This window comes from Gopherus flavomarginatus, chromosome 25 (genome assembly GCF_025201925.1).
Source record: "Gopherus flavomarginatus isolate rGopFla2 chromosome 25, rGopFla2.mat.asm, whole genome shotgun sequence".
NCBI classification, from domain to species: domain Eukaryota; kingdom Metazoa; phylum Chordata; order Testudines; family Testudinidae; genus Gopherus; species Gopherus flavomarginatus.
The window spans coordinates 834,267-857,918 of NC_066641.1; the positions used below are offsets into that span (position 1 = coordinate 834,267).

The following is a 23,652-nucleotide window of genomic DNA, read 5'->3' on the forward strand; positions in this document are numbered from 1 at the left end:
GAATTTACACACACCTGTTTGCTCACCTAAGAAACCTTTTTTTAAACTCTCATGTAACTACCAAGCCAGTCAGTTCCGAGATAAAAGCGATTTTCCTATGGGCCCTTTCCTTCTTTGGATTAACCTGCCATAGTGCCGAACAAAGGCCCTTTTTCACTTAGAAAGTGCAAGTTTTGCATTACATTGGCATTAAACTGCAGCATGAGGCTTCCTGTATTAAAGAAGTGAGCTTCAGAGGTGCAGGTTATTCGGTGTTATAACAGATTTTCCAAATCATAGAAGTGTAAGACTGGAAGGGTTCTCAAGAGGTCATCTAGTCCAGTCCCCTGCACTCATGGCAGGACTAAGTATTATCCAGACCATCCCTGACAGGTGTTTGTCTAACCTGCTCTCAAAAATCTCCAATGATGGAGATTCCACAACCTCCCTAGGCAATTTATTCCAGTGCTTAACCACCCTGACAGGAAGTTTTTTCTAATGTCCAACCTAAACCTCCCTTGCTGCAATTTAAGCCCATTGCTTCTTGTCCTATCCTCAGAAGTTAAGGAGGACAATTTTTCATCCTCCTCCTTGTTACAACTTTTTAGGTACTTGAAAACTTATCATGTCCGCTCCCCTCAGTCTTCTCTTCTCCAGACTAAACAAACCTATTTTTTTCAATCTTTCGTCATAGGTCATGTTTTCTAGACCTTTAATCATTCTTGTTGCTCTCTACCAGATTTTCTCCAGTGTGTCCACATATTTCCTGAAATTGTTGAGGCCTTATCAGTGCAGAGTAGAGCAGAAGAATTACTTCTCATGTCTTGCTTACAACATTGCTGCTGATACGTCCTAGAGTAATGTTTACTTTTTATGCAACAGTGGTACACTGTTGACTCAGTTAGCTTGTGACCCACTCTGACTTCCAGATCCCTTTCTGCACAGCACTGCTTCCTAGGCACTCATTTCCCATTTTGTATGTGTGCAGCTGATTGTTCCTTCCTAAGTGGAATACTTTGCATTTGTCTGTATTGAATTACATCCTATTTACTTCAGACTATTTCTCCAGTTTGTCCAGATCATTTTGATATTTAATCCTATCCTCCAAAGCACTTGCAACCCCTCCCAGTTTGGTATCATCCACAAACTTTATAAATGTACTCTCTATGCCATTATCCAAATCATTGATGAAGATATTGACTAGAACCACATCCAGGACCAATCCCTGGAGGACCCCACTCAATATGCTGTTCCAGCTTGATTGTGAACCATTGATAACCACTCTCTAGGAATAGTTTTCCAACCAGTTATGCACCCACCTTATAGCAGCTCCATCTAGGTTGTATTTCCCTAGTTTGTTTATGGAAGATCATGCAAGACAGTATCAAAGTCTTACTAAAGTCAAGATATACCACTTTTACCGCCTCCCTCCCATCCATAAGGCTTGTTACTCTCTCAAAGAAAGCTATTAGGTTGGTTTACCATGATTTGTTTTTTGACAAATCCATGTTGACTGTTGTTTATCATCTTCTAGGTGTTTGCAAATGGATTGCTTGATTATTTGCTCTGTTATTTTTCTGGATACTCAAATTAAGCTGACTGGTCTGTGTTGTCCTTATTCCCCTTTTTATAGCTTGGCACTGTATTTGCCCTCTTCCAGTCCACAGGAATCTCTTCCATCTTCCATGAGTTTTTGAAGAGAATTGCTAATGGCTCATATATCTCCTCAGTCAGCTTCTTCAGTGTTCTAGTATGTGTTTCATCAGGCCCTGCCTACTTGAAGACATCTAACTTGTCTAAGATCTGGTCTGCCCGACAGAACTGTATCGATATAACTACACCACTGAGGGGTGTTAAAAATCCCTATCCCTGAGCGACGTAGTTATACTGACCTAACCCCCCACGTAGACAGCGCTATGACAACAGGAGAGCTTCTCTGGCTGACATAGTTACCACCTCTCCAGGTGGATTAACTACGCCAATGGGAAAGCTCTCTTCCATTGGCATAGAGCAACTTCATTAAAGCTCTAAGGGGCACAGGTCCATCGATGCAGCATTTTACGTGTTTATTTGCCCTAATTAATTTTTAACTTGGTCTTCCTCTATTTTAGCCTCATGTCCTACCTCATTTTCACTGGCGGTCACTATGTTAGACATCCAGTCACTACTAACCTTTTTGGTGAAATCTAAAACAAAAGAGACATTTAGCACTTTTTGCCATTTCCACATTTTCTCTTGCTGTCTTTCCTCCCTCGCTGAGGAATGGGCCTGCCCTGTCCTTGGTCTTCCTCTTGCTTCTAATGTATTTGAATGTTTCCTTGTTACCCTTTATGTCCCTAGCTAGTTTAATCTCTGTGTGTGCTTGGCCTTTCTAATATTGTCCATACATGCTTGTGTTGATTTTTTTATATTCATCCTTTGTAATTTGACCTCATTTTCACTTTTTGTGGGACTCGTTCGTTTGTTTTTTTCAGATCATTGAACATCTCCGTATTATGACAGGGTGGTCTCTTGCCATACTTCTTGTCTTTCCTACGCAGTGGGATTGTTTGCTCTTGTGCCCTTAATAATGTCTCTTTGAAAAACTGCCAACTCTCTTGAACTGTTTTCTCCCTTAGACTTGTGTCCCATGGGATCTTACCTACTAATTCCCTGAGTTTGCAAAAGTCTGCCTCCTTGAAATCCATTGTCTTTAATCTGTTATTTTCCCTTCTACCATTCCTTAGAATCATGAACTCTATCCTTTCATGATCACTTTCACCCAAGCTGCCTTCCACTTTCAAATTCTCAACCAGTTCCTCCCTATTTGTCAAAATCAAATCTAGAATGGCCTCTACTCTAGTAGCTTTTGCCACCTTCTGAAATAAAAAAAGTCTCTTATGCATTCCAATACCTTTTTGGATAATCTGTGCTCTGCTGTGTTATTTTCCCAACAGATGTCTGGGTAGTTGAAGTCCCCCATCACCACCAAGTCCTGTGCTTTGGGTGATTTTGTTTTTAAAAAGCCTCTTCCACCTCTTCTCCCTGGTTAAGTAGTCTATGCTAGACCCCCTACCATAATATCACCCTTGTTTTGTACCTCTTTTATCCTTACCCAGAGATTTTCAGCAAATCTGTTTCCTATTTCCATCTCAACCTCAGCACAAGTATATACATGTTTGATGTACATGGCAAAACCTCATCGCTTTTTTCTCTGCCTGTCCTTGAGCGAGCTATGCCAGTATTCCAGTCGTGTATTATCCCACCAACTCTCTGTGGGGCCAACTATGTCATGTAAATTTTCTGGAAAACAGTGATTTACCTTTCACTTTTACTATTAACTCCTTTGACATCTTTTGGCATCCACAGTTGAAAAAGGCTGTTGAAAAGTTGGAGAAGGTTTGGAGAAGAGGTACACTGTTGATTCAAAATCTGGAACGCATACCTTCCAGTGAAGGGCTGAAGGAGCTTGGTCTGTTTAGTTTGTCAAAGAGATGGTTACAAGGTGACTTGATCACAGTCTACACTATCTGCACAAGGAGAAAATATACTAGTATTGGTATATATGCCTGTTTGTTAGCCTAAGATAGAATTTTGGGTTTGATTTTTGATACTTTTATATCCTTACTAATATGTGTGAACAAAAACCAAAGACACTGTTTGTTGCTTCAGCCCAGCAGAAAAGTCTTACTGGGCAATGTTCCCTATAATTTTTTATATCCATGTGCAAAATGAATTTTAATATGTGCACTAATATGGAGATGATGTGTGGCGGGGGTGGGACCAAGGGGTTCAGAGTGTGGGAGGGGGCTCAGGGCTGGGGCAGAGGATTGATGTGCTGGGGGGTGAGGGCTCTGACTGGGGGTGTGGTCTCTGAGGTGGGCCAGGATGAGGGGTTTGGGGTGTGGGAGGGTGCTTAGGTGTGGGGCAGAGGGTTTGAATGTGGGGTTGAGGGCTCCAGGGTGGAGCTGAGGATGAGAGGTTCAGGGTGTGGGAGGGGGCTCAAGAGCTGGGACAGGTGAGGGCTCCAGCTGAGGGTACAGGCTCTGGGGTGGGGCCAGGGATGAGGAGTTTGGGGTTCAGGCTGCCCCAGGGCTGGGGCCAGAGGACTCCCCCGGCCCTCTCCCTGCTGGCAGCACGAGCTCAGGGGGGTAGGGAGAGGCCTGCATGCCCCAACTTGCTCCCCTCCCCAGTCCCTGCCCACCACCCACCTCTCTTCTCTCCAGGCCCCTGTGGCTGCAGGGCCCTTTATAGCCTGCTGTGCAGCCACACAGCATAGAGGGAACTTAATTACTGGGTATAGTGGGAGTTTAATATACGAGCATACACTGGAAGGCAGCCTGGCTCCTCTCTCAAGCCAAGGTCAAGCAACCCGTTTGGAGGGGCAAGGGGCGCTGAGGGGGGAGGCATAAGAAAAACTAAAAGCCAAAGAAAAGCCTATCCCCGACTGAAGCACCACCTCACTCCTTACCCCTCTCATGGGATACAAAAGAAGTGGTACCAAGTCCACAGACTCACGACCCTCCAGAACAGAACATGACCATAAGTTATAAGGGGTGAGACCAGAAGTGTGCACTGCAAGTATATTTGGGCCTGCTGAGAAAGAGGAGGTGGGAACGGGACACGGGTAAAGGCTCTGTGGCTTCAGAGCTATGGATATGTTTGCTTGAAACTAACCCCAATAAACATTGCATTGCCTGCACTTCAGACTTGCGGTGTTCTGCTTTCTGTCTGCGTGACAAGAACCAGGGGAGGGGTGAAGGGAAAGCCCCTAACAATTAGGAGTCTTTTTAGACAGCAAAGGCATCGCAAGATCCCGTGGATGGAAGCTGAAGTTAGAAAAATTCAAATTGGAAATAAGATGCAGGTTTTTAAAATGGGATAATTAACTACGGGAACAGACTCCCCACAGCTCTGGTAAATTCTCTATGACGAGGAATTTTTCAGAAAGAGAAGCTGTAGTTAAACATCAAGTTACTGAACTTTTTCTTTCCTATTCCCCATGTTAAAATATGTGCTGGATTATTGGAGTTAAACTAAAGCTCCTCTTCTCATTTCCTATGTAGTTTATAGCCTGCTTAAATAACCATGGCCTATAGCACAAGAAGCTGGCAGCCTCTGCTGAAGCAGCTGGGGATCTCCCAACTTCAGTCTCTCATGACAGATTGTAGTCTATTGCACTGGGCATCTAGTAGTTAGCATCACTTTCTTTACTGGCATTTACACCTGTGAGAGTCTCTCATGGCCTGTTAACTGTGCAGCCACAGTTTGATCAGTGAAACTAACCTAAGTTTAAATTGAATGAAATCATTTTCAGAGCAGCTGGACATTCTTCATCCTTTTTAGGACTTGAGCTTTTATCAACTACCTCCACTGTTGCCAGCACTTATATTTGGTGGTTTTATTAAAGCCAGATTCTTCTTTGAGTGCTTTTTTACTTTGACTCCAACCAGATGTGTGCATGATGTGTGCACGGTCATTGAAAACTTTTCCCTTAGCAGCTTCCCTTGAGTTGGCTAGGGAGCCCCCTGGAGTGGTGCCTTCATGGCACTCAATATATGACCCAGTTCCTTCTTGGGGCTACTCCGACAGAGGGGAAGGAGGGTGGGTATTGGAATGGATGTGAACAACACATCTTGAAGAACAGTTACAAGAAGGTAAGTAACCGTTTTTTCTTCTTCGGGTGCTTGTTTACATCGATTCCAATCAGGGGACTCCCACGCTCTCTCCTGGAGGTGGTGTCAGAATTAAGGAACCACTGATTGGAGAACTGCCCTGCCAAAAGCTGCGTCCTCTCTGGCATGCTGTGTGATGGCATAGTGGGAAGTAAATGTGTGCACGGATGGCCAGGTCGCCACTCTGCAGATCTGGATGGGCACTGGGCCAGGAAAGCGGTGGATGAGGCTTGAGTCCGCGTCAAGTGCGCCGTAATAGGTGGAGCTGGAACCTTGGTGAGGTCAAAGCAAGTACGGATGCAATTGTGATCCATGACGCAAGGAGCATCTCTTTGTATTTGGTTATAGTGTTCCCAAGAGTTAAAGTTATACCTCCTGGTTGGCTATCCTCAGCTATAGGTCCCCAGCAGCATACAGTTTCCTGCCAAAGAGGACCATACATTTAGCCTTGGGAGCCGGTGCCTGTTGTCCCGGCGCTCTTTTTCATTCACCATCGAGACCACCAGGGAGCAGGGGTGTGGGTCAGAGAATAAAAACTCTGGATTGGAATGGACATGAACAACACATCTCAAATAACAAGTTACAAGAGGGTGAGTAACTGTTTTTTCATGTGAGGAACTCTGCTTAAGGACATTTTTGGCCTCACAGTTGCAGAGAAAAGCTTGAAAACATTACCTGAGTGACCACTAGAGACTCAGAAACTGGAAGGCAAATGAAGAGCACCCCCCCTCCATTTATTATGTTTTAAAATCTCATTATTTGGGGGAACCGACTCAACTTTTTAACCCTGGGAGTTGGCAATGCTGTGCCTCATGCTGCAGCCTTCAACCCTCTGTTCATCTTGCAGACCCTCCTGATTTGAGGCGGCCAGGGATTATCAGATTGTCATATGGCATTCTTCCCTTCTGAGTGCCTTTGGGTGAGGGTGGTTTGGGATCAATCCGTCAGCGTTACCTGAGCAGAGGTGTAGTCACAATGACTGTATTCTCTCTCTCTTTGTGCTTAACATGGGGGGGTGCTTGGATCCTTTTCCTTCTACCCTCTTCTTTTTTCTTCATTTGTCTTCAGGGTTTAGAAACTGAGGCCCCCGTATTTAGGTGCCTAACTCCCATTGATCGGAGTCTGAGCTCTCCTTGGACCATTATTGTGAGAAAGCAACTGAAAAGAGGCAAGTCTTACTTCTTTCTTTGCATGTGATGAGATCCATGGTTCCTCTAGGACAGATCCACAGTGGTGGGCCGTTGCTAAGAAACCTTGATGCCCTGCTCTTAGATGTCTCACTGTTGATTCTCATACTTCTACCATTCCCAGGGCTGCCCCTGATTTGGCAAGCTCAGATGAGAACAATATCTGCAGGATGGGGCTTCCCCTTTTTGGTACTCTCAGGAAAAATGGAGGATAGATGGGTTGCCCTCCCTGCTTTGATGAGCTCAGGTGAGAGGGCAGTTACACAGCTGGATGCTTCTGCATATTATGCATTCCTGTTTGTTCATGTAGTGCCCCAAAGTGTGCAAAGTACTGCATGTGAACCTAGGAACAATACAGCCCTTTCCTGGAGGAGCAGACAATGTAACGAGACAACTCGCTGAGAAGGTTGAGGGAAGTGAGGCCTGGTCAGAAAAATAATCAAGGTGCTGCTGGCAAACATTTTGTTAATGCCATTTCTTTTGGTTATGTTTGGTATCCATTCTGCCTCCCTCCATTCTGCAATCTGTCTATTTCCCCTCATTAATCTGCCCCAGCCATGCACTCCACTTTCCCAAGCCCACCAGAGGCAGGGAGCACCAGCCCATCAACAAAGAGAAAACACAAAATGTGAAATATTGCAAAGGCTCTGAGGTCCACCTAGCCCCACCTCCCTTCAGCTCCCCCTTTTCTGGCGGGGTGCACAACCCCCTCGCATGGCTGCCAATAGCCCACTCTGTCCAGTGGGTCTCTACCATTTCTTATCCTGCCTGGAAAGGGGGAGGAACAGGAGCCTTCCCTGTGGATGCTCCACACGTGGCCCTTGTCCACCAGTACCAGAGGCTTCCTTCCCCCTTTTCTCTGTGTGTCTCCATCCTCGCAGTGGGGCAGAGGAATCCCACCCCGGCACCACCCACCACAGCCCAGGAGACGGCTGCCTGGAGGGATCTATTTCCTTGGTGCCCCCGGGGCGTGGGTATGGGGCTGGGTCCCCTTCCCTTGCATGCCCTGTGGCCCTTCTCCACTGTGGGGAGCTTGTGAAGGTCTCCTGGTCCCTGGGGTGGGAAGCCCCGGGGGGCTCTGCGGAGGTCTTGCTGAGCTCAGGGGCCGCTCTAGAATCGTGGTGACCTCACTGCTGGGGGGGGGTCACCGGCAGGCCATGGCTGTTGATGGGGCCAGAGGCTAGTGGGTCCGGCGGTGACATTGGCGGTAGGGGCAGCCCCCGGGGCCATGCTGTGCCTCACGCGTGACAAGCGTGCGGGTGTGGTTGCTCGGTAACCACAGGGAGCAGCTACCGTTCTCCCGACATCCGCCGAGCCCCGATGAGTGAGGCAGGTCTCCGGCCCCCTCTGCTCCTCCTCCTGCCGCTGGTGGCCGTCACCGCCTCCCTCGCTGGGCCGCACGGCAACGCCTGCCCGGCCCCATGCCGGTGCCACCGGGGGCTGCTCAACTGCAGCAGGGCCGCCCTGCCCGCCGGGCTCCACTGGCTGCTACCGCCTGGGCCTGCCGCCCACAACCAGACCTTCTTCTTCCTGTGAGTACCGGGACAGTGCGGCAAGACAGCCGGCCCCCAAAGGGAGACGCCCCCAATGGGAGACCCCCCTGGACTCAGACACCCCCCTCCCTGACCTCCCTGTGGGGAGAGAAACTCCCGCACCCCGATCTCTCCTGCCCAGGCGGGGATCCTTTCAGCACAGACTACATAGGCTCATTGCGGTACCCGACCATCTCCCGCTCATGGGTTCCCCTCCCAAGCCCTGTGTGAGGTAGAGGAATAGTGCTGCTATCTTCATTTTCAGAGCGCGTCGGGGCAAAACTGCCGAATTTGGGATCTAAAGTGAGGCAGCTGAGGGAATTGGGAGCATAAATCTCATTGGCTTTCAGTGAGGCTTGTGTTCCTAAATCCCCTGGGTCTCTAAATCTACATTTGGGGCTGATTGTTGAAGGGCCTGCAGCTCTTGTTGAGGTCAATGGAAGGCAGACCCTGTCTGATTTAGTTCCCTAAATGTGCCTTTCAGTGCCTAACTTCAGACACTCAGGTTTGAAAATGTTGGCCTAGCTGATGTGCCCAAGCTCCCCTTCCCCCAACTATCTGCTCTTCTTTTGCCTGTTATTACCAGGGTCAGGGGAAGGAGAGAAACTGCCTCTGCCTTAGGGGGCATGGGGACATTCACCAGCGTAGCTATGCGTTTGAACGAGAGATGAGCTAAACTGGAAAAAGGCTCTTCTGGCTTAAGTGTGTCCACACAGGGAATTAGATAGGGTATAATTATAGCTGTGTATATCCACACCTTTCCTTTACCGTCTCCCTGTGTAGATAAGCCCTTACTCCCCAGCATCCCAACCCCAAAAGAGATTTGGCTGAGCCTGCCAGTAGTGGCTGTGGTCCCTGAGGACACCAAGATTCTCTTGGGAGTTGTCATTGCTGCTGTACCTCACACGTGGGCCACACCGGCCCCTTAGCAGCTCTGGGAAATGGGGGAGCACAACAATGACTTAAAGCTATTATTATTGTTATTATTTATGTGTATTACTGCAGCACCTAGGAGCCACAGTCATGGAGTAAGACCCTACTATGCTAGACAAATAGAGAACAAAACTATGGTCTCAGCCCAAGGGGCTCCCTTTGCTTTCTATCCCCCATCTCTGCACATGCACTGTAGAAAGTGGGACATTTACCACCCTAAGGTAAATACAATTAAGCAAAGTACACAGAAGCAAATAGCTGGCGGAGGAAGCTCCTGCCTTTCTTGTGAGGATGTGAAAACTGTCTCCAAAGCTGTCCAGGATACCAGGCAGGAGAGGGTCTGGGAAAGTTTGAGGCAGAAGCTCTGCACCAAACAGAGAGAAAGCAGGGCAGTATTCGGGATAATACTGTTTCCCCTGTTCTAGTAAAGCTGTTTGTTCTATGTTAGTACAAATTGACTCATTCTGTGATGCTTTACCATGGTCACATGACAATCCGCTTCCCCAAAGCAGACAACCAGTCATCCACAGATGTACCCAAAGCAAATCAGAAACTGAAGTTACAGAACTCACATTATCCAATCCACACCACCTGGTACAGCTGTAGCCTTTGTGCAGACCCACCCTCTTTTCCTGGCAGTCTCCTGTTCATAGCTGAAAACATCTGTCCTGTCATTATTATAATTATTATTATAATTTATTTGTACCGTGGTAGCGCCCAGGCACCAGCCACCTTGTGCTGCGCACTGTGGGACCATTACAAAGAGATGGCCCCTGGCCCAAAGAGTTTATATCGAATATAAAATGAGAGAGCCAACAGATGGCTGCAACAAACAGCTGGAAACTGAAGCTAGACAAATTCAGACTAGAAATAAGTTGCCATTCCCCCTTGTTATACCCCCATGGAACACTCTGAATGATGCGTCTTCATTCTTGGCATTAACACCCTGGCAAAGTTTGTAGTCTCATTATTTCCTCCCCATTAGTCAGCCATGCTTGTGAGAGTGGCTGTGACCATCACTTGCCATCTTAACTGCCTGTTTTCAATCACTCAAAACTTTCTGAAACTTTCACTTCTTGAGCTGAAAGTTTCCAGGTCTGCTCTCTGCCCACAAGTGATTTTTATTTTAAATTCTGGTTAGAAACAGTGCAGTCAGTTTTAAGAATGAGGTTATTGAAAAAAAGGAATACACTTTCTCCATTAAAAAAGACAAAATCTTTTCTGGATTTCCCCATTGTCTGAACAGCTCTATGGCCACAGTGGCTGTGTGTTGAAAGGTGACATATGGCCTGAAAGCCTTCAGTCAGAAGGAGGAATGGACTCAAGAGGCAGAAACAAACTAACCTAACAAACAGAGAAAACACCCACCCTCAGTGAATATTTTCAAACTCCCAGATGAGATTTGGGTGGAGTTTTCCCCTATGATTTCCAGAGCCTCACATGGAACTTTCCTCAGCTTCCGGGAGCTGGGAAGGATTCCGTCTGGGCATTGTTGCTAGAGAAGAGATGTCAAGAAAGGCATGGTACTGTAGTCTCATTTAGCAGGGGGAAGAAAGAGGGTGCTGTTGGATTGTTAACTGGGGGACCTCAAGAGGATTTCTGAAGCTGGGAGATGAAGTTATGAGCTGGTCACTGATGCGGGGGGAAGATCTGGGATGGCTCGCATCCAGGAGGCGGTTTTGGGGCTTGCCCTAAGGGAATCAGAGGTGATTTCTACAGCAGGAGCTGATGACTTTTTTGCCTTGGCTCTCGAAAGGCTTGCAGAACATTTTGGGGCTGATCCCACATGGAGCATTATAAACTGGTGTGCTGAGACCACTGCCTGCCAAGCTGACCAGCATTATTGTTTTCATTGTGCTCCCCTATCTGTCTGTTCCACCTGGAGCCTTTCCCCTTAGATTGTAAGATCCTTGAGATAGGGATCTTTTTATTGTTTGTTTGTACAGCACCTAGCACCCGGGGGGTACTGGCCTCAATCCTGGGGCCCCTGGCCACTATGCAACACAAATAATCCACATCATAAAATTCCAGGATTGTCCCCTTTCTGTTTGTCACTGTGCAGCCTAGAATGTCTGCTGAGTCAGTGTGAAACGATGGCTGAGAGCCCTCTTTGTTTGGAATAAGACTAGGTCTAATCCTCGGTGGAATTCCTGGTCTGTTACCATACAGTTTTTAAGTTCTCAGACACTTTTAGCTTTTTTACACTTTATGAATTACACACGTACGACCGCATGGGCTTTCAGCTTGTCAACGATAATAAACTATAGGCCAGATTCTGCTCCCATTGACGTCAGTGGGAGTTTTTCCACTGACTTCCATGGGAGCATTAGCAAGCATCAAGGGGAGATTCCATGGGTTCATTGCATCTTTCATTAGGAGGCCTCCACAGCAGGCGCAGAGCTAACATAGCCAGTTCTACACCTTCCCTGACAGGCACCCCAGCACAGGGTCATGTCAGAGTACGCGGAGAATGGAAGGGAGTATGGCTGCAGTGTTCCTATACCCCAGCTATTGCAGCCAGGGTGTAAGTGAGGTCAGCCCGCAAGCCTGCTCAAACTGGTACCAAAGATCAAATCAGCCCCCAGTATAGGGGTGGTATAAGATGCACCAGTACAGGGACGAATTCCTTCTTAAACCCCACAGTTCCACTGCAGTATAGCTATATTACCTCTATGGTGATAGGGCAGCAGCACTTCAGAGCTAGCATGTTGCCCACCATGAGGGGGAGGGGAAATGGCAGCCAAAGATTATGGGGCCAGACCCCTATTTGTATGAGAGAGCTGAATGGACAAGCATTGCAAAGGTATGTGCTACGTCAATGGGGTCTGGTATTAGGACATCGCTCCCACCTGCCAAGTGACGTGTCCAGCAGCTTGCGAGAGCAGGTAGAAGAGACAGGACCACCTGGGAAAGGCTGGGAATTTAAACGAACACAATGCAAAGGTGGGGTGAGCAGCAGAGCTGGATTAATAACTGATTTTTTGGTTTGCTGGCAGGCCCAAAAAACCCAGTTCTGGGCAAGTCAAAATGAAACTGAAACTTCCAAAAAAATGTAAGGATTTGACAAAGTCGACACAAACTATGTTTTGTTTGAATGAAAGTTTCATTTCCAGGCATTTTTAATAGGAAATGAATGGCCAGGTTCACAAACTAGCCATAGGAGGAGCTGTTTCCTTATAAAGCTTAGGGCAGTGGCCTAGTGCCCTCTCCCAGGGTGATTTGCACACAGGTCTCCAGGCTCTCAGGACAGTGCCCTAAGCACTGGCTATGGGGTTGCCTGAAACAGGATTTTTTCAGTCTTACCTGTTGAAGCTTTTCCACTTTGGATAATTATTGGAGCAGGGCCTTGAACTGGGATCGCTGACATTAGAAAAAGAGCATGTCCTAAGCAGCAGGCGATAGAAGTAGTCTCACACACATTCTCTGGCCCAATGACTGCTCAAGTATTTAATACACCATGCAACATCTTCAGTAGAAGAGAGAAATTATTAGTCAGAAAACTTTCACCCAGCTCTAATAGACAGAGAAAACCCAGTGTCCTATCAGAAAAGGGGCTGGTCCAGGAAAACCCAGCTTGGAGAACACAGCCACAAGGAATCCATCCCTTGGGATGGGAATAAAGGTACCACACTCACAATACTAAAGGGGTTTGTTTTCTTCCCCCCTTATTAGTAGCAAGATTTTCAGGAAAACAGGTTCCTTTGTTCCTTATAAGTTGTTTTGCCCCTGCAACTCATTCCAGCCATAGCCGTCTGTGACACCTGCTTCTCCACAGAAGTCTGTGGTGCCACTCCAATGGAGGATTGTGACTTTCAGAAGGGGGCAGCAGACTCAGTCTACATGAAATGATTTCAGGGCATGAATGTGCTCCATCAAAGTCAATGGGCATATTGCCTTGGAGGAGCATGATCACACCCTTTTCTGACTAAATACCGGCATTGAGAAATACAGGACAGAGGGGAAGTGTTTGCAAAGTATTCTGTTTGGGAACATTTCTCCATGGAATTATCATCTTTGAAATTAATTCACTAAAGATAATAGTGAAATGGCATTTATTTCTTCACAGAGACTTCAGTGGGAACTCTATTTCTTCCATTGAAAAAAGAGTATGGAAGGGATACCCTTGGGCTGAGTATTTGTGAGTATTTTCTAGCATTTTATATATTGAGGGCTAAAGGTATTTTCCAGGTATTTAGTTCAGTCTTTGAGCCAGAAACTGTAAGGAAATAAAGAACACGCACACACATTTCCATTCCGGTTCAGGGCAAGGGATGGTAAAGAAATGGGTGAGGATGTGAGAATGGGTGATAATCAGTTCTCTGATCTAATGTTCATCTTTTCACACAGTTAAATCTGAAAGCCCTGCTAGCTTTATTGGCCCAGGACTCTGATGCCATTGTTCATGAAGACAGAGGCATCTGGAGGGTTAGGTAGTTAGTATCCAAAGCTGAAATTGGCTCAGTTGTGCCCTTAATGAGGTGTTCACCTTAATGGTGAAGAAAATCTAGTACTAACAAGGGAAGTACGCATGGGGGGGGTGGGTTTTGCTTACATTTTATTTCTTGGTGGTGTTTTTTTAAAAACTTACCCAAGAGATTGTCCATTGTGAATAAGCCATATGCTTGTTACATATATTTGTGGAGGTGTCATTTAATAGACATACGTTTACGAAAAGAAAAGCACTTTCATATACATTATTGTAGCATAGTTAGATTTGCTCTCTTACTAACTAAAAATGCACCTTCTCAACTGAGCACTGGGGCACAGACATGTCTGAACACACATACTTAAACATGCTGTGAGTCTTGGAAGCATGCTGGCATCAGTTACTGAGCCCATGCACACATCGCCCTTGAATGTTAGAGTAGAGGTTAAAGAAGGCCTTTGGGTTTTTTCTTCTCTCCCAAACCATCATACATTGACTTTTAATACATTTTCTCAATTTGTTTGTGCTCATGAGCTCAGTTTACTGTTTTATAGAAGTTGTTAATTGTTACAGTTCTTTTGTAAAGAGATTGAACATGATTTTGCCGTTGTGTTCTCACTATTTTGCAGTTAATTGGACAGAAATGACTGGCCCAGTTAGACATCTCAAGCTGCAAACAGTGTGCTTCTTTCCAGGATAAGATGTCTACCTGGGAACAGTATGCTTGGTGGATCATATCTGGATTTTTCAGAGTATACTCTCTCCGCAGCCATTCTTGTAATTCCTTGGGAGGCTTTCATGGGGCTACAAGCTGTGGTAAGGAAGGGGGAGGTTTGGAATGATAGATTCACCTTGCATGTTCAGTTCCACGCACACAGCCTCAACAGTTACTGCTTGTAAATAGCTCAAGACTTATTGCTCCAAGAGTGTGGCTCTGCAGAGCTAACCAGAGCACTCCAGTTACAAGTAAGTCATTTTCCTTTATTATTTTCTAAATTCCTTTGGGTTCAATTACTCCTCAGTTAGGACTGAAAACTGGTCTCCATGTTGGATGCTGATGTCCATTCTCCCATTCTCACAGGGGACAAGAGAAGTTTGATACTGTAAAAGAAAATCCTATCTGAAGTATCAGTCTCCCTCCAAATGTGAGACACACACACATCTCATTTCTTCCACTCTGCCCTATGTGTCTGATTTCCTTCAAACTTAAAAAAATAACTTCTGCCTTGAAATTACAGGCTGAAAGGAATAGGGGGAGGAATTTAGCACCTGGTCAACACACAAGAGTTTAGAATGGGTCTTACCATCTTAAATATGAAGTCACAACCAGGACTGCCACGTACATGGACAGACTAGAAACTTTCTCCCTCCTAGCTCTTCTTTCTATTGCTTCAGTCTGAGGAGCAGAAAGTCCTGTCTATCTTGTGAACTAATAATAGTCAGCAATTATGGAGCTGATCTCTTTTATGGTCTAACTAAGAGAGAAAATATAAAATCACCCCTAAATTTTTTAGACATGCAGTTCTGGAAAAGAGTGAGGTACTCAGGCTATCAAGGTATTAATTCAGAACTCATCAAATGTAGTGATGTGATAGATCAAAAGATGAAAAGGGAAAAAATACAAGCAGAGGATCAGATCCCGCCAGTTCTCCACAATTCAAGAAGGATGTTGATAAATTTCAGAAGATTCAGAAAAGAGTTGTGAGACTGATTAAAAGATGGGAAAACATGCCTTATAGGGTATGTCTACACTGCAGTTGGACACCCAGGGCTGGTCCATGCCAGCTGACTCGGGCTCACAATGTGACAGGTTGGATCACAGAAACCCCCTTGGGGCTGCCAAATGATGTGCCAAGACTACTTCTGCTCCTGCTTTCTTGCCCTCCCAGTTTGGGACTTCAGTACCCTGCCTGGTAAGAGCCAGACCTGCTAGCCCGCTACAAACCCAGACCCAGGACTGAACCATGTCCCCTAACAGCTGTAGGCTTAAACTGAAAGCAGCTTAAGAAGTGTTCCTATCTTTAACACTCAGATACCCAACTCCTAATGGGGTCCAATCCCCAAATAAATCCATTTTACCCTGTCTAAAGCTTATACAGGGTAAACTCATAAATTGTTCACCCTCTATAACACTGATAGAGAGCTATGCACAGCTGTTTGCCACCACCCCTCCCCCAGGTATTAATGCATACTCTGGGTTAAATAATAAGTAAAATGTGATTTTATTAAATACAGAAAGTAGGATTTAAGGAGTTCCAAGTAGTAACAGACAGAACAAAGTGAATTGCCAAGTAAAATAAAATAAAACCCGCAAGTCTATGCCTAATACAGTAAGAAAACGGAATACAGATAAAACCTCATCCTCTAAAATGTTTCAATAAGCTTCCTTTTACAGACTAGTCTCCTTCTAGTCTGGATCCAGTAAACACTCACACCCCCCATAGTTACTGTCCTTTTTTCCAGTTTCTCGCAGGTATCCTTAGGGGTGGAGGGGCTATCTCTTGAACCAGCTGAAGACAAAATGAAGGGGTCTCCCAGGGGTTTAAATAGACTTTCTCTTGTGGGTGAAGGCCCCCTCCTCTCTCCTATGCAAAGTCCAGCTCCAAGATGGAGTTTTGGAGTCACATGGGCAAGCCACATGTCCAGGCATGACTCAAAACTTACAGGTAGCAGCCATGGTTCACATGCTGCCTTGAATGTCCTCAAGTAGACTTTTTATGTGAATTGGAGCCTTCCAAGATCCATTGTCTGTTAAGTGCTTCTTGATTGGGCACTTAACTTACACATTCCTTTCTCAAGAAGCTGACCAGATGCTTTACTAAGGCTACTTCGAAATCAAGCAACTATACAGCCAATATTCATGACTTCAAGTACAAAAATGATGCATGCATACAAATAGGAGGAATGTATTCAGTAGATCATAACCTTTACAGAGATATATTACATGTCATATGTAGCATAAAACATATTCCAGTTATGTCATTTATACATTTATAAGCATATTTCCATAAAGATAAGGGATGCAATGTCACAGTAGATGTCCAGGCTTGGGCTGGAGCCTGGGCTCTGGGACCCTCCCACCTCACAGGGTCCTAGAACCTGGGCTCCAGGACGAGCCCAAAATCTACACAGCAATAAAACAGGCCCAGAGCCCAAATTCCATGAGCCCAAGTCTGACATACCCAGAGTGGTAGACTCAAAGAGCTCAATCTATTTAGTTTAACAGAGAAAAGGTTAAGAGGTGTCTTGATCAGAGTCTGTAAGTCTGTAAGTACTGACATGGAGAACAAATATTTGATAAAGGGCTGTCAAGGCTGATTCCCCACTCTGGCACTTCGAGTGCAGAAGGTGAGGCCCACAAGGATTTTAAAAATTAATACTGGCCACTCCAGGTATATATTAAACTCCCAAGGTTACAGTTTTTCTCTGAACTTGTATGGGTAGATGCAGCCACCACCCAAGTGTGAAACCCCCTTTTGGAACTCAGGAAGGCACACTTGGGAATTCCTTCCTGTGGGGTACCCTCCAGCCCTTTCACTCCCACTCCGGGGCAGAGCTCAGAAAGAAAACAAAGGAAATCAGCTGTTGCCACCAGCTAATTAGACAATATATGCCCAAGACTCCTAGGGACACAAAAATACAATCTTGTTCTTAAAAAAGGAAAATTTTATTTAAAAAGAAAGAAAATACATCTGGAATTTAGGCTTTTTGCTAAGTTTAAAAAAAAAAGAACAATTACGAGGATTAAGCATCAAGATAGCTTCTTGAGGTCCAGCTTAAAGGTTACAAGTCAAACAAAAGCACCTGGGGTTAGCACAAAGGAATCCACAAGCCATAAAGAAATAAAAGAGAGAAACCTAATCACATCTTCCTAGATATTACATGATCTACTTACATATCTGGGATTTCAAATGAGTAGTTTCTAGGCATGATCTGATGATTTTCCATACCTGGCCCAAAGCTTTTTACAGCATAGTTCCAGCCCTGTCTCTGCTCTGCCCCTCTCTCCGGAGAACAACAGACAGACAAAGGGGAAGCTTTTTCCCAATTTTAAAAAGTTCTAGGCTTCCCATTGGCTCTTTTGGTCAGGTGCCCCCTCCCTTCCTTCTACCTATGGACTTTTTAAATCCTTTACAGGTAAAGCAAGTAGAGAATAGCCACTAACAGGGATTTTATAGCTAACTGGCTGGCTGGGTGGCCAGAAAAGGGAGCTACCCACCCCCTTCATTTATCACACAGGCTATTCAGTCTATTCACAGACAAAAGTATAACACAATCCAATGGCTGTAAGTTGAAGGTAGACTGAGTAATTAACGATTGGAACAAGATTGCTTGTGCACCAACTCAGAGCAACCACCAGACAAACAAAGAGAGCCTTTGGGTATGTCTACACTACGAAATTAGGTTGATTTTATGGAAGTTGATTTTTAGAAATCGATTTTATACAGTTGATTGTGTATGTTTTACACTAAGCACATTAAGTCGTCGGAGTGCGTCCTCGCTCCCATGGCTAGCATCGACTTACGGAGCGGTGCACTGTGGGTAGCTATCCCACAGTTCCCACAGTCTCTGCCACCCATTGGAATTCTGGGTTAAGATCCCAATGCCTGATGGGGCAAAAACATTGTTGCGAGTGGTTTGGGTACATGTCGTCAGTCGTCCCTCCCTCCGTGAAAGCAACGCAATCGTTTCACGCCTTTTTTCCTGAGTTACGTGTGCAAACGCCATAGCACAGCAAGCATGGAGCCCGCTCAGCTCACCATCACCGCTACTGTTGTGAGCATTGTAAACACCTTGCACATTATCCTGGCGCATATGCAGAACCAGGCTAAGAGATGTCAGCACAAGGAGGATTTTGATGAGGACATGGACACAGATGTTCCTGAAAGCACAGGCTGTGGCAATTGGGACATCATGGTGGCACTGGGGCTGGTTGATACAGTGGAATGCCGATTCCGGGCCAGGCAAACAAGTACAGACTGGTGGGACTGCATAATGTTGCAGGTATGGGATGTTTCACAGTGACTGCGAAACTTTCACGTACATAAGTCCACTCTCCTGGAACTCTGTGAGTTGCTTTCCCCGACCCTGAAGCACAGGAATACCACACAGGAATACCAAGATGAGAGCTGCCCTGACAGTTGAAAAGCAAGTGGCGATAGCCCTGTGGAAGCTCCTGTCGTCCAAGTAGCCAGTGCAATCATTGACATTCTGTTATCAAGGGTAGTGACTCTGGGAAATGTGCAGGTCATACTGGATGGATTTCCTGCAATGGGGTTCCCTAAATGTTGTGGGGCAATAGACAGAATGCATATTCCCATCTTGGCACCAGACCACCTTGCCAACCAGTACATAAACTGCAAAAGGTACTTCTCAATGGTGCTGCAAGCCCTGGTGGATCACAAGGGATGTTTCACCTACATCAACACAAGATGGCTGGGAAAGGTGCATGACGCTCTCATCTTTAGGAACTCGAGGTTATTCGAGCAGCTGCAAGAACGGACTTACTTCCCAGACCAGAAAATGACCATTGGGGATGTTGAAATGCCAATAGTTATCCTTGGGGACCCAGCCGACCCCTTGCTCCCATGGCTCATGAAGCCATACACAGGCAGCCTGGACAGCAGTAAGGAGCAATTCAATTATAGGCTGAGCAAGTGCAGACTGGTGGTAGAATGTGCCTTTGGACGTTTAAAAGCTTGCTGGTGCTGTTTGCTGAGTAGGTCAGACCTCAGAGCAAACAACATTCCGATTGTTATTGCTGCTTGCTGTGTGCTCCACAATATCCGTGAGAGCGAGGGGGAGATGTTTATGGCGAGGTGCAAGGTTAAGGCAAATCGCCTGGTGTCCGATTTTGAGCAGCCAGACACCAGGGCGATTAGAAGAGCACAGTAAGGTGCGCTGCGCATCAGGGCGGCTCTGAAAACCAGTTTCATGACTAGCCAGGCTTCAGTGTGACAATTGTGTGTGTTTCTCTTTGATGCAAACCTACCCCCGTTGCTGATTTTAATTTCCTGTAAGCCAACCGCCCACCCCCCTTTGAAATAAAGTAACTATTATTTTGAAACCACGCATTCTTTCTTTATTAATTAAAGGGTGCTCCAACAGATGCTTTTCCATTTACTCCCTCATTAGCCTCAGCATCGTGTCCTGCCTCCGCTCTTCACACTCACTTAATTCTTTCTTAGACTCTGCCACTGAATGCCTCCATGCTTTAAGCTATGTCCTATCAGTGCAGGAGGCCTGCATGAGCTCGGAAAACATGTCATTGTGAGTGGGTTTTTTTTCCACCTTTTAACCTGCAATAACCTCAGGAACGGAGATGATAGGGAGCGTAGAAACATTTGCACCTGGGGGGAGATAAAAAGGGACAGTAAAATTTAAGAGGATACATTTCTGAGAACAAGAGTGAGACTCTTTCACAATGAATCAAGCAATTCACAGCAGACAGCACATGTGCTTTAGGTACAAGGCTGCATTTTGCCTTTTATATTGAGCACCCACTACTGGTATGGTGATACGTCACACACGGCTGGGCAACAGAATTCGGTTTCCAGGCAGTCATGGTAAACCAAAGGGTACGTGGGTTTGGCTTCCAACGCCTTCATAACATGTGGGAATGTTTTCAAACTGCAGTGCCCTCCTTTCCCAGAGCAAGCAGTGGGTTGGGTTTCACATTTAAAAGGAGGGGCTGTGGTTTTCAGGTGGATGTGCAGCACACAACTAGCTCCACCCCACCACGTGGCTATTCTCTGGGATGTTCCCTTCTCCCCTCTTCCTGCCATGTGGCTATTCTCCAGGATGATCCCTTCAACACTTCTCCCCCCACCACCCCTGGCCGCGTAGCTATTCTCTGGGATGATCCCTTTTAGCCAGGCACAAACAGCCCAGCATGAACAGGATCCTTTTGTTGTTCCCTTACAAAAATTCCCCTATTTCAACCAGATGACCATGAACGATATCACTCTACTGAGGCTAACATAGAAAGATGCAGACTGAATGTTGCTTGAATGTGACCAAAATCCAGGACCATTCGCTGCCATGCTTTGTGCTGCAATGATTCCAGACTACTTGCTACTGGCTTGGCATGGTAAATTGTCCTACCATGGAGGACAAAATAAGGCAGCCCTCCCCAGAAACCTTCTGCAAAGGCTTTCAGAGTACTTCCAGGAGAGCTTCATGGAGATGTCCCTGGAGGATTCCTGCTCCGTCCCCAGACATGTGAACAGACCCTTCCAGTAGCTGTACTGGCCGCGAATGCATCCCAGTTCTTCAGGGCAAATCAAACATTAAACACTATTGCTTTTAAATCCTGTACTGTAGTTACAAATGTGCACTCACTGGAGGTGCCTTCTCTGACTTCAGGGTCAGGGATCCCACCTTGGGAAGGTATTGGCTCCAGGGTGATGAAAAGTTCCTGGGGAGAACAGATTCACCGCTTGCCTGCTGCACATTCTCCTCCTCCTCCTCCTCTTCCTCATCCACAAAATCCTCCTCTCTGTTGTGTGAGACTCCCCCCTTGCATATATCCACGGACAGTGGTGGGATAGTGGTAGGCTCCCCCCCTAGAATGCCATGCAGCTGGTCATAGAAGTGGCATGTATGGGGCTCTGACCCAGAGTAACCGTTTGCCTTCTTTGTCTTTTAGTAGGCTTGCCTGAGCTCCTTAACTTTCACACGGCACTGCTGTGTGTCCCTGTTGTAACCTCTGTTCAATATGCCCTGTGAGATTTTGGCAAATATATTTGCATTTCTTCTTCAGAGTTCGGCCTGCACAGATGCTTCTCCCCATATAGCAATCTGAGGCAGTGTCTCCTGTTCACTCCATGCTGGAGCTCATTTGCCATTCTGGGGGGACTGCATAGTCACCTGTGCTGCTGAGCTCGCCATGCTGACCAAACAGGAAATGAAATTCAAAAGTTCCCAGCGCTTTTCCAGTGTACCTGGCTAGTGCACTGGAATTCAAAGTGCCGTCCAGAGCAGTCACAATGGAGCACTCTGGGAAAGCTCCTGGAGGCCAATACCATCGATTTGCATCTGCGCTACCCCAAATTCAACCCAGCAAGGTCGATTTTAGCACTACTCCCCTCACCAGGGAGGAGTACAGAAGTCGATTTTAAGAGCCCTTTAGGTCGGCGGAATGGGGTTGGTGGTGTGGATGCAGTCATTTATAAATCGACTTAACGCGGCTAAATTCGACCTGACTCCGTAGCGTAGATGAGGCTTTTGAGAGATGCTATTTTAACATAGTTTTCTGCTGAAGTGATTTGTTTCTCTCTTGATTATTGTTGGTATAGCAAGTAAACTACCATTTTGTCTGTGTTTTTAGAATTCTCAAGGACAATGACTTAAGCAAACTGCAGAAAGATTCACTCGAGGGCTTGCTGTCGCTAAAGCACCTGTACGTATTTATTTCTAGTAGTATTTCATTTACACTATAATAGACAAACTGCTATTTGTTCTTGAATCCCTTGCTGCTGTTGGCAGTGCTCCTTTGGGTTATTTTAAAGCAATTAATGGTTTTAAAGCTGGGACCTTGGGGACAACTCAGGTCTGGTCTACACTACACAGTTAGGTCAATGTAAGGCAGCGTACGTCAACCTAAGTATGTCATTGTACACACTACAGCCTTGTTACTACTGATGTAAGTGCCATACTACACTGACATCATAACTCCACCTCCATGAGAGGCATAAGGCTTATGTTGGTGTGGTTAGGGTGAGGCAGTGTCCCGTGTAGACACTATGTTACTTACATGGGCTGTTGGCTGTCTTGTCAATTTCACAACTCCATGCTGGAGCTGTGAAATTGACAAGAAAACCTGGCAGCTAGAGACTGGCTGCCCCTGGCTCCCCACTCCCAGATGGGCTCCAGCCTGGCTGCCTCCCCCACCCCTGATCCCAGACTGCCATCCTGGAGGCGAGAAGGCCAGGTGGGACAGGGAGCTGAGAGTCAGGCAGGGAGCTGCACAAGACTGAGAGCCCTGGCTCTCAGCCCCCCCCACTGCCCCTCCTCAGTCGGGGGAGGCTCTCCTGGTGAGGATGTGCACTGATGACAGAAGGAGGGTAGTGTGGACATCAGCCGCATCAGTAATTACTGCAGTGGCTGTAAGTCAACCTAATATATGTCAGTAGGCTGTAGTGTAGATATGCCCTCATAACAGAGACAATGCTGGGTTTCAGCAGCATCTGCCTTGTTTTACAGAATTTTATTTCTCTTTTCTATTTCAGTCCATTTGCCTGAGGCTATATCTTCATTGCAAAAACAGGTGTTTTTATGTCAAGATAACTAAATTGCAATAGCTATCCTGATGTAAATTCTTAGTGGAGACAAGATACAGTAGCTTTTAACTCACTGTAGCTGAGAACAACCCCAGGTGAGGCGCATTGGGTTAATCTCAACTAGCTACAGTTAAGGTAAAAATAGCTACATCAAGGTAAAAACCGGTGCCTTGTCTTCACTAGGGTTTTACATGGAGAGAGCTATTTTGCAGTGAAGATAAAGCCTGAGATAAGGATCTTATCTGCTTTCCAGCTCATCTGCTCTAGCTGTTTACTCTGTTCCTGGGATCCTGAATGGTTTCAACAGCAAGCAGATGCAAAGTCAAAGAGAGGGACCTACAGTGCCCCTTCCCATGTGAAAGGCTGCAGGAGAGATGTTTTTGTGAGGAAATCTCCATGAGGATTTCTTCATGGAGATTCGCCCACATTGTCCTATTGGAGGGAGTGGGTTTGCTCCTCCCAAAAATGGCATTCCCAAGGCAAATGTGTGAGATCAGGGCTCTGCAGGAGGTCTGTCTTATTTGATCAATTATTTCAAGGCGTGAGTGATCCTTGATTCATTTGGGGGATTCTTATGCTGTCTTGGCAAATAATGAAGATACTATATTAATTTTTCCCCCATTTTTCTTCAAAAAAAACCCTAGGAAATTTCACACACAA

At 46.0% G+C, this 23,652-nt stretch overlaps 1 protein-coding gene across 1 annotated transcript in view; it reads left to right on the plus strand.

The window, feature by feature from the left end:
* Positions 1 to 8,140: 8,140 nt before the first annotated feature.
* The window catches only part of LOC127040773 (leucine-rich repeat-containing protein 37A2-like), a 57,333-nt gene continuing 41,821 nt past the window's right edge, over positions 8,141 to 23,652 (plus strand). Inside the window, exons 1-2 of the mRNA XM_050935357.1 lie at positions 8,141 to 8,352; positions 22,041 to 22,112. Coding sequence (XP_050791314.1) covers positions 8,141 to 8,352; positions 22,041 to 22,112 — 284 coding nt within the window. The remainder of the gene's footprint in view (positions 8,353 to 22,040; positions 22,113 to 23,652) is intronic.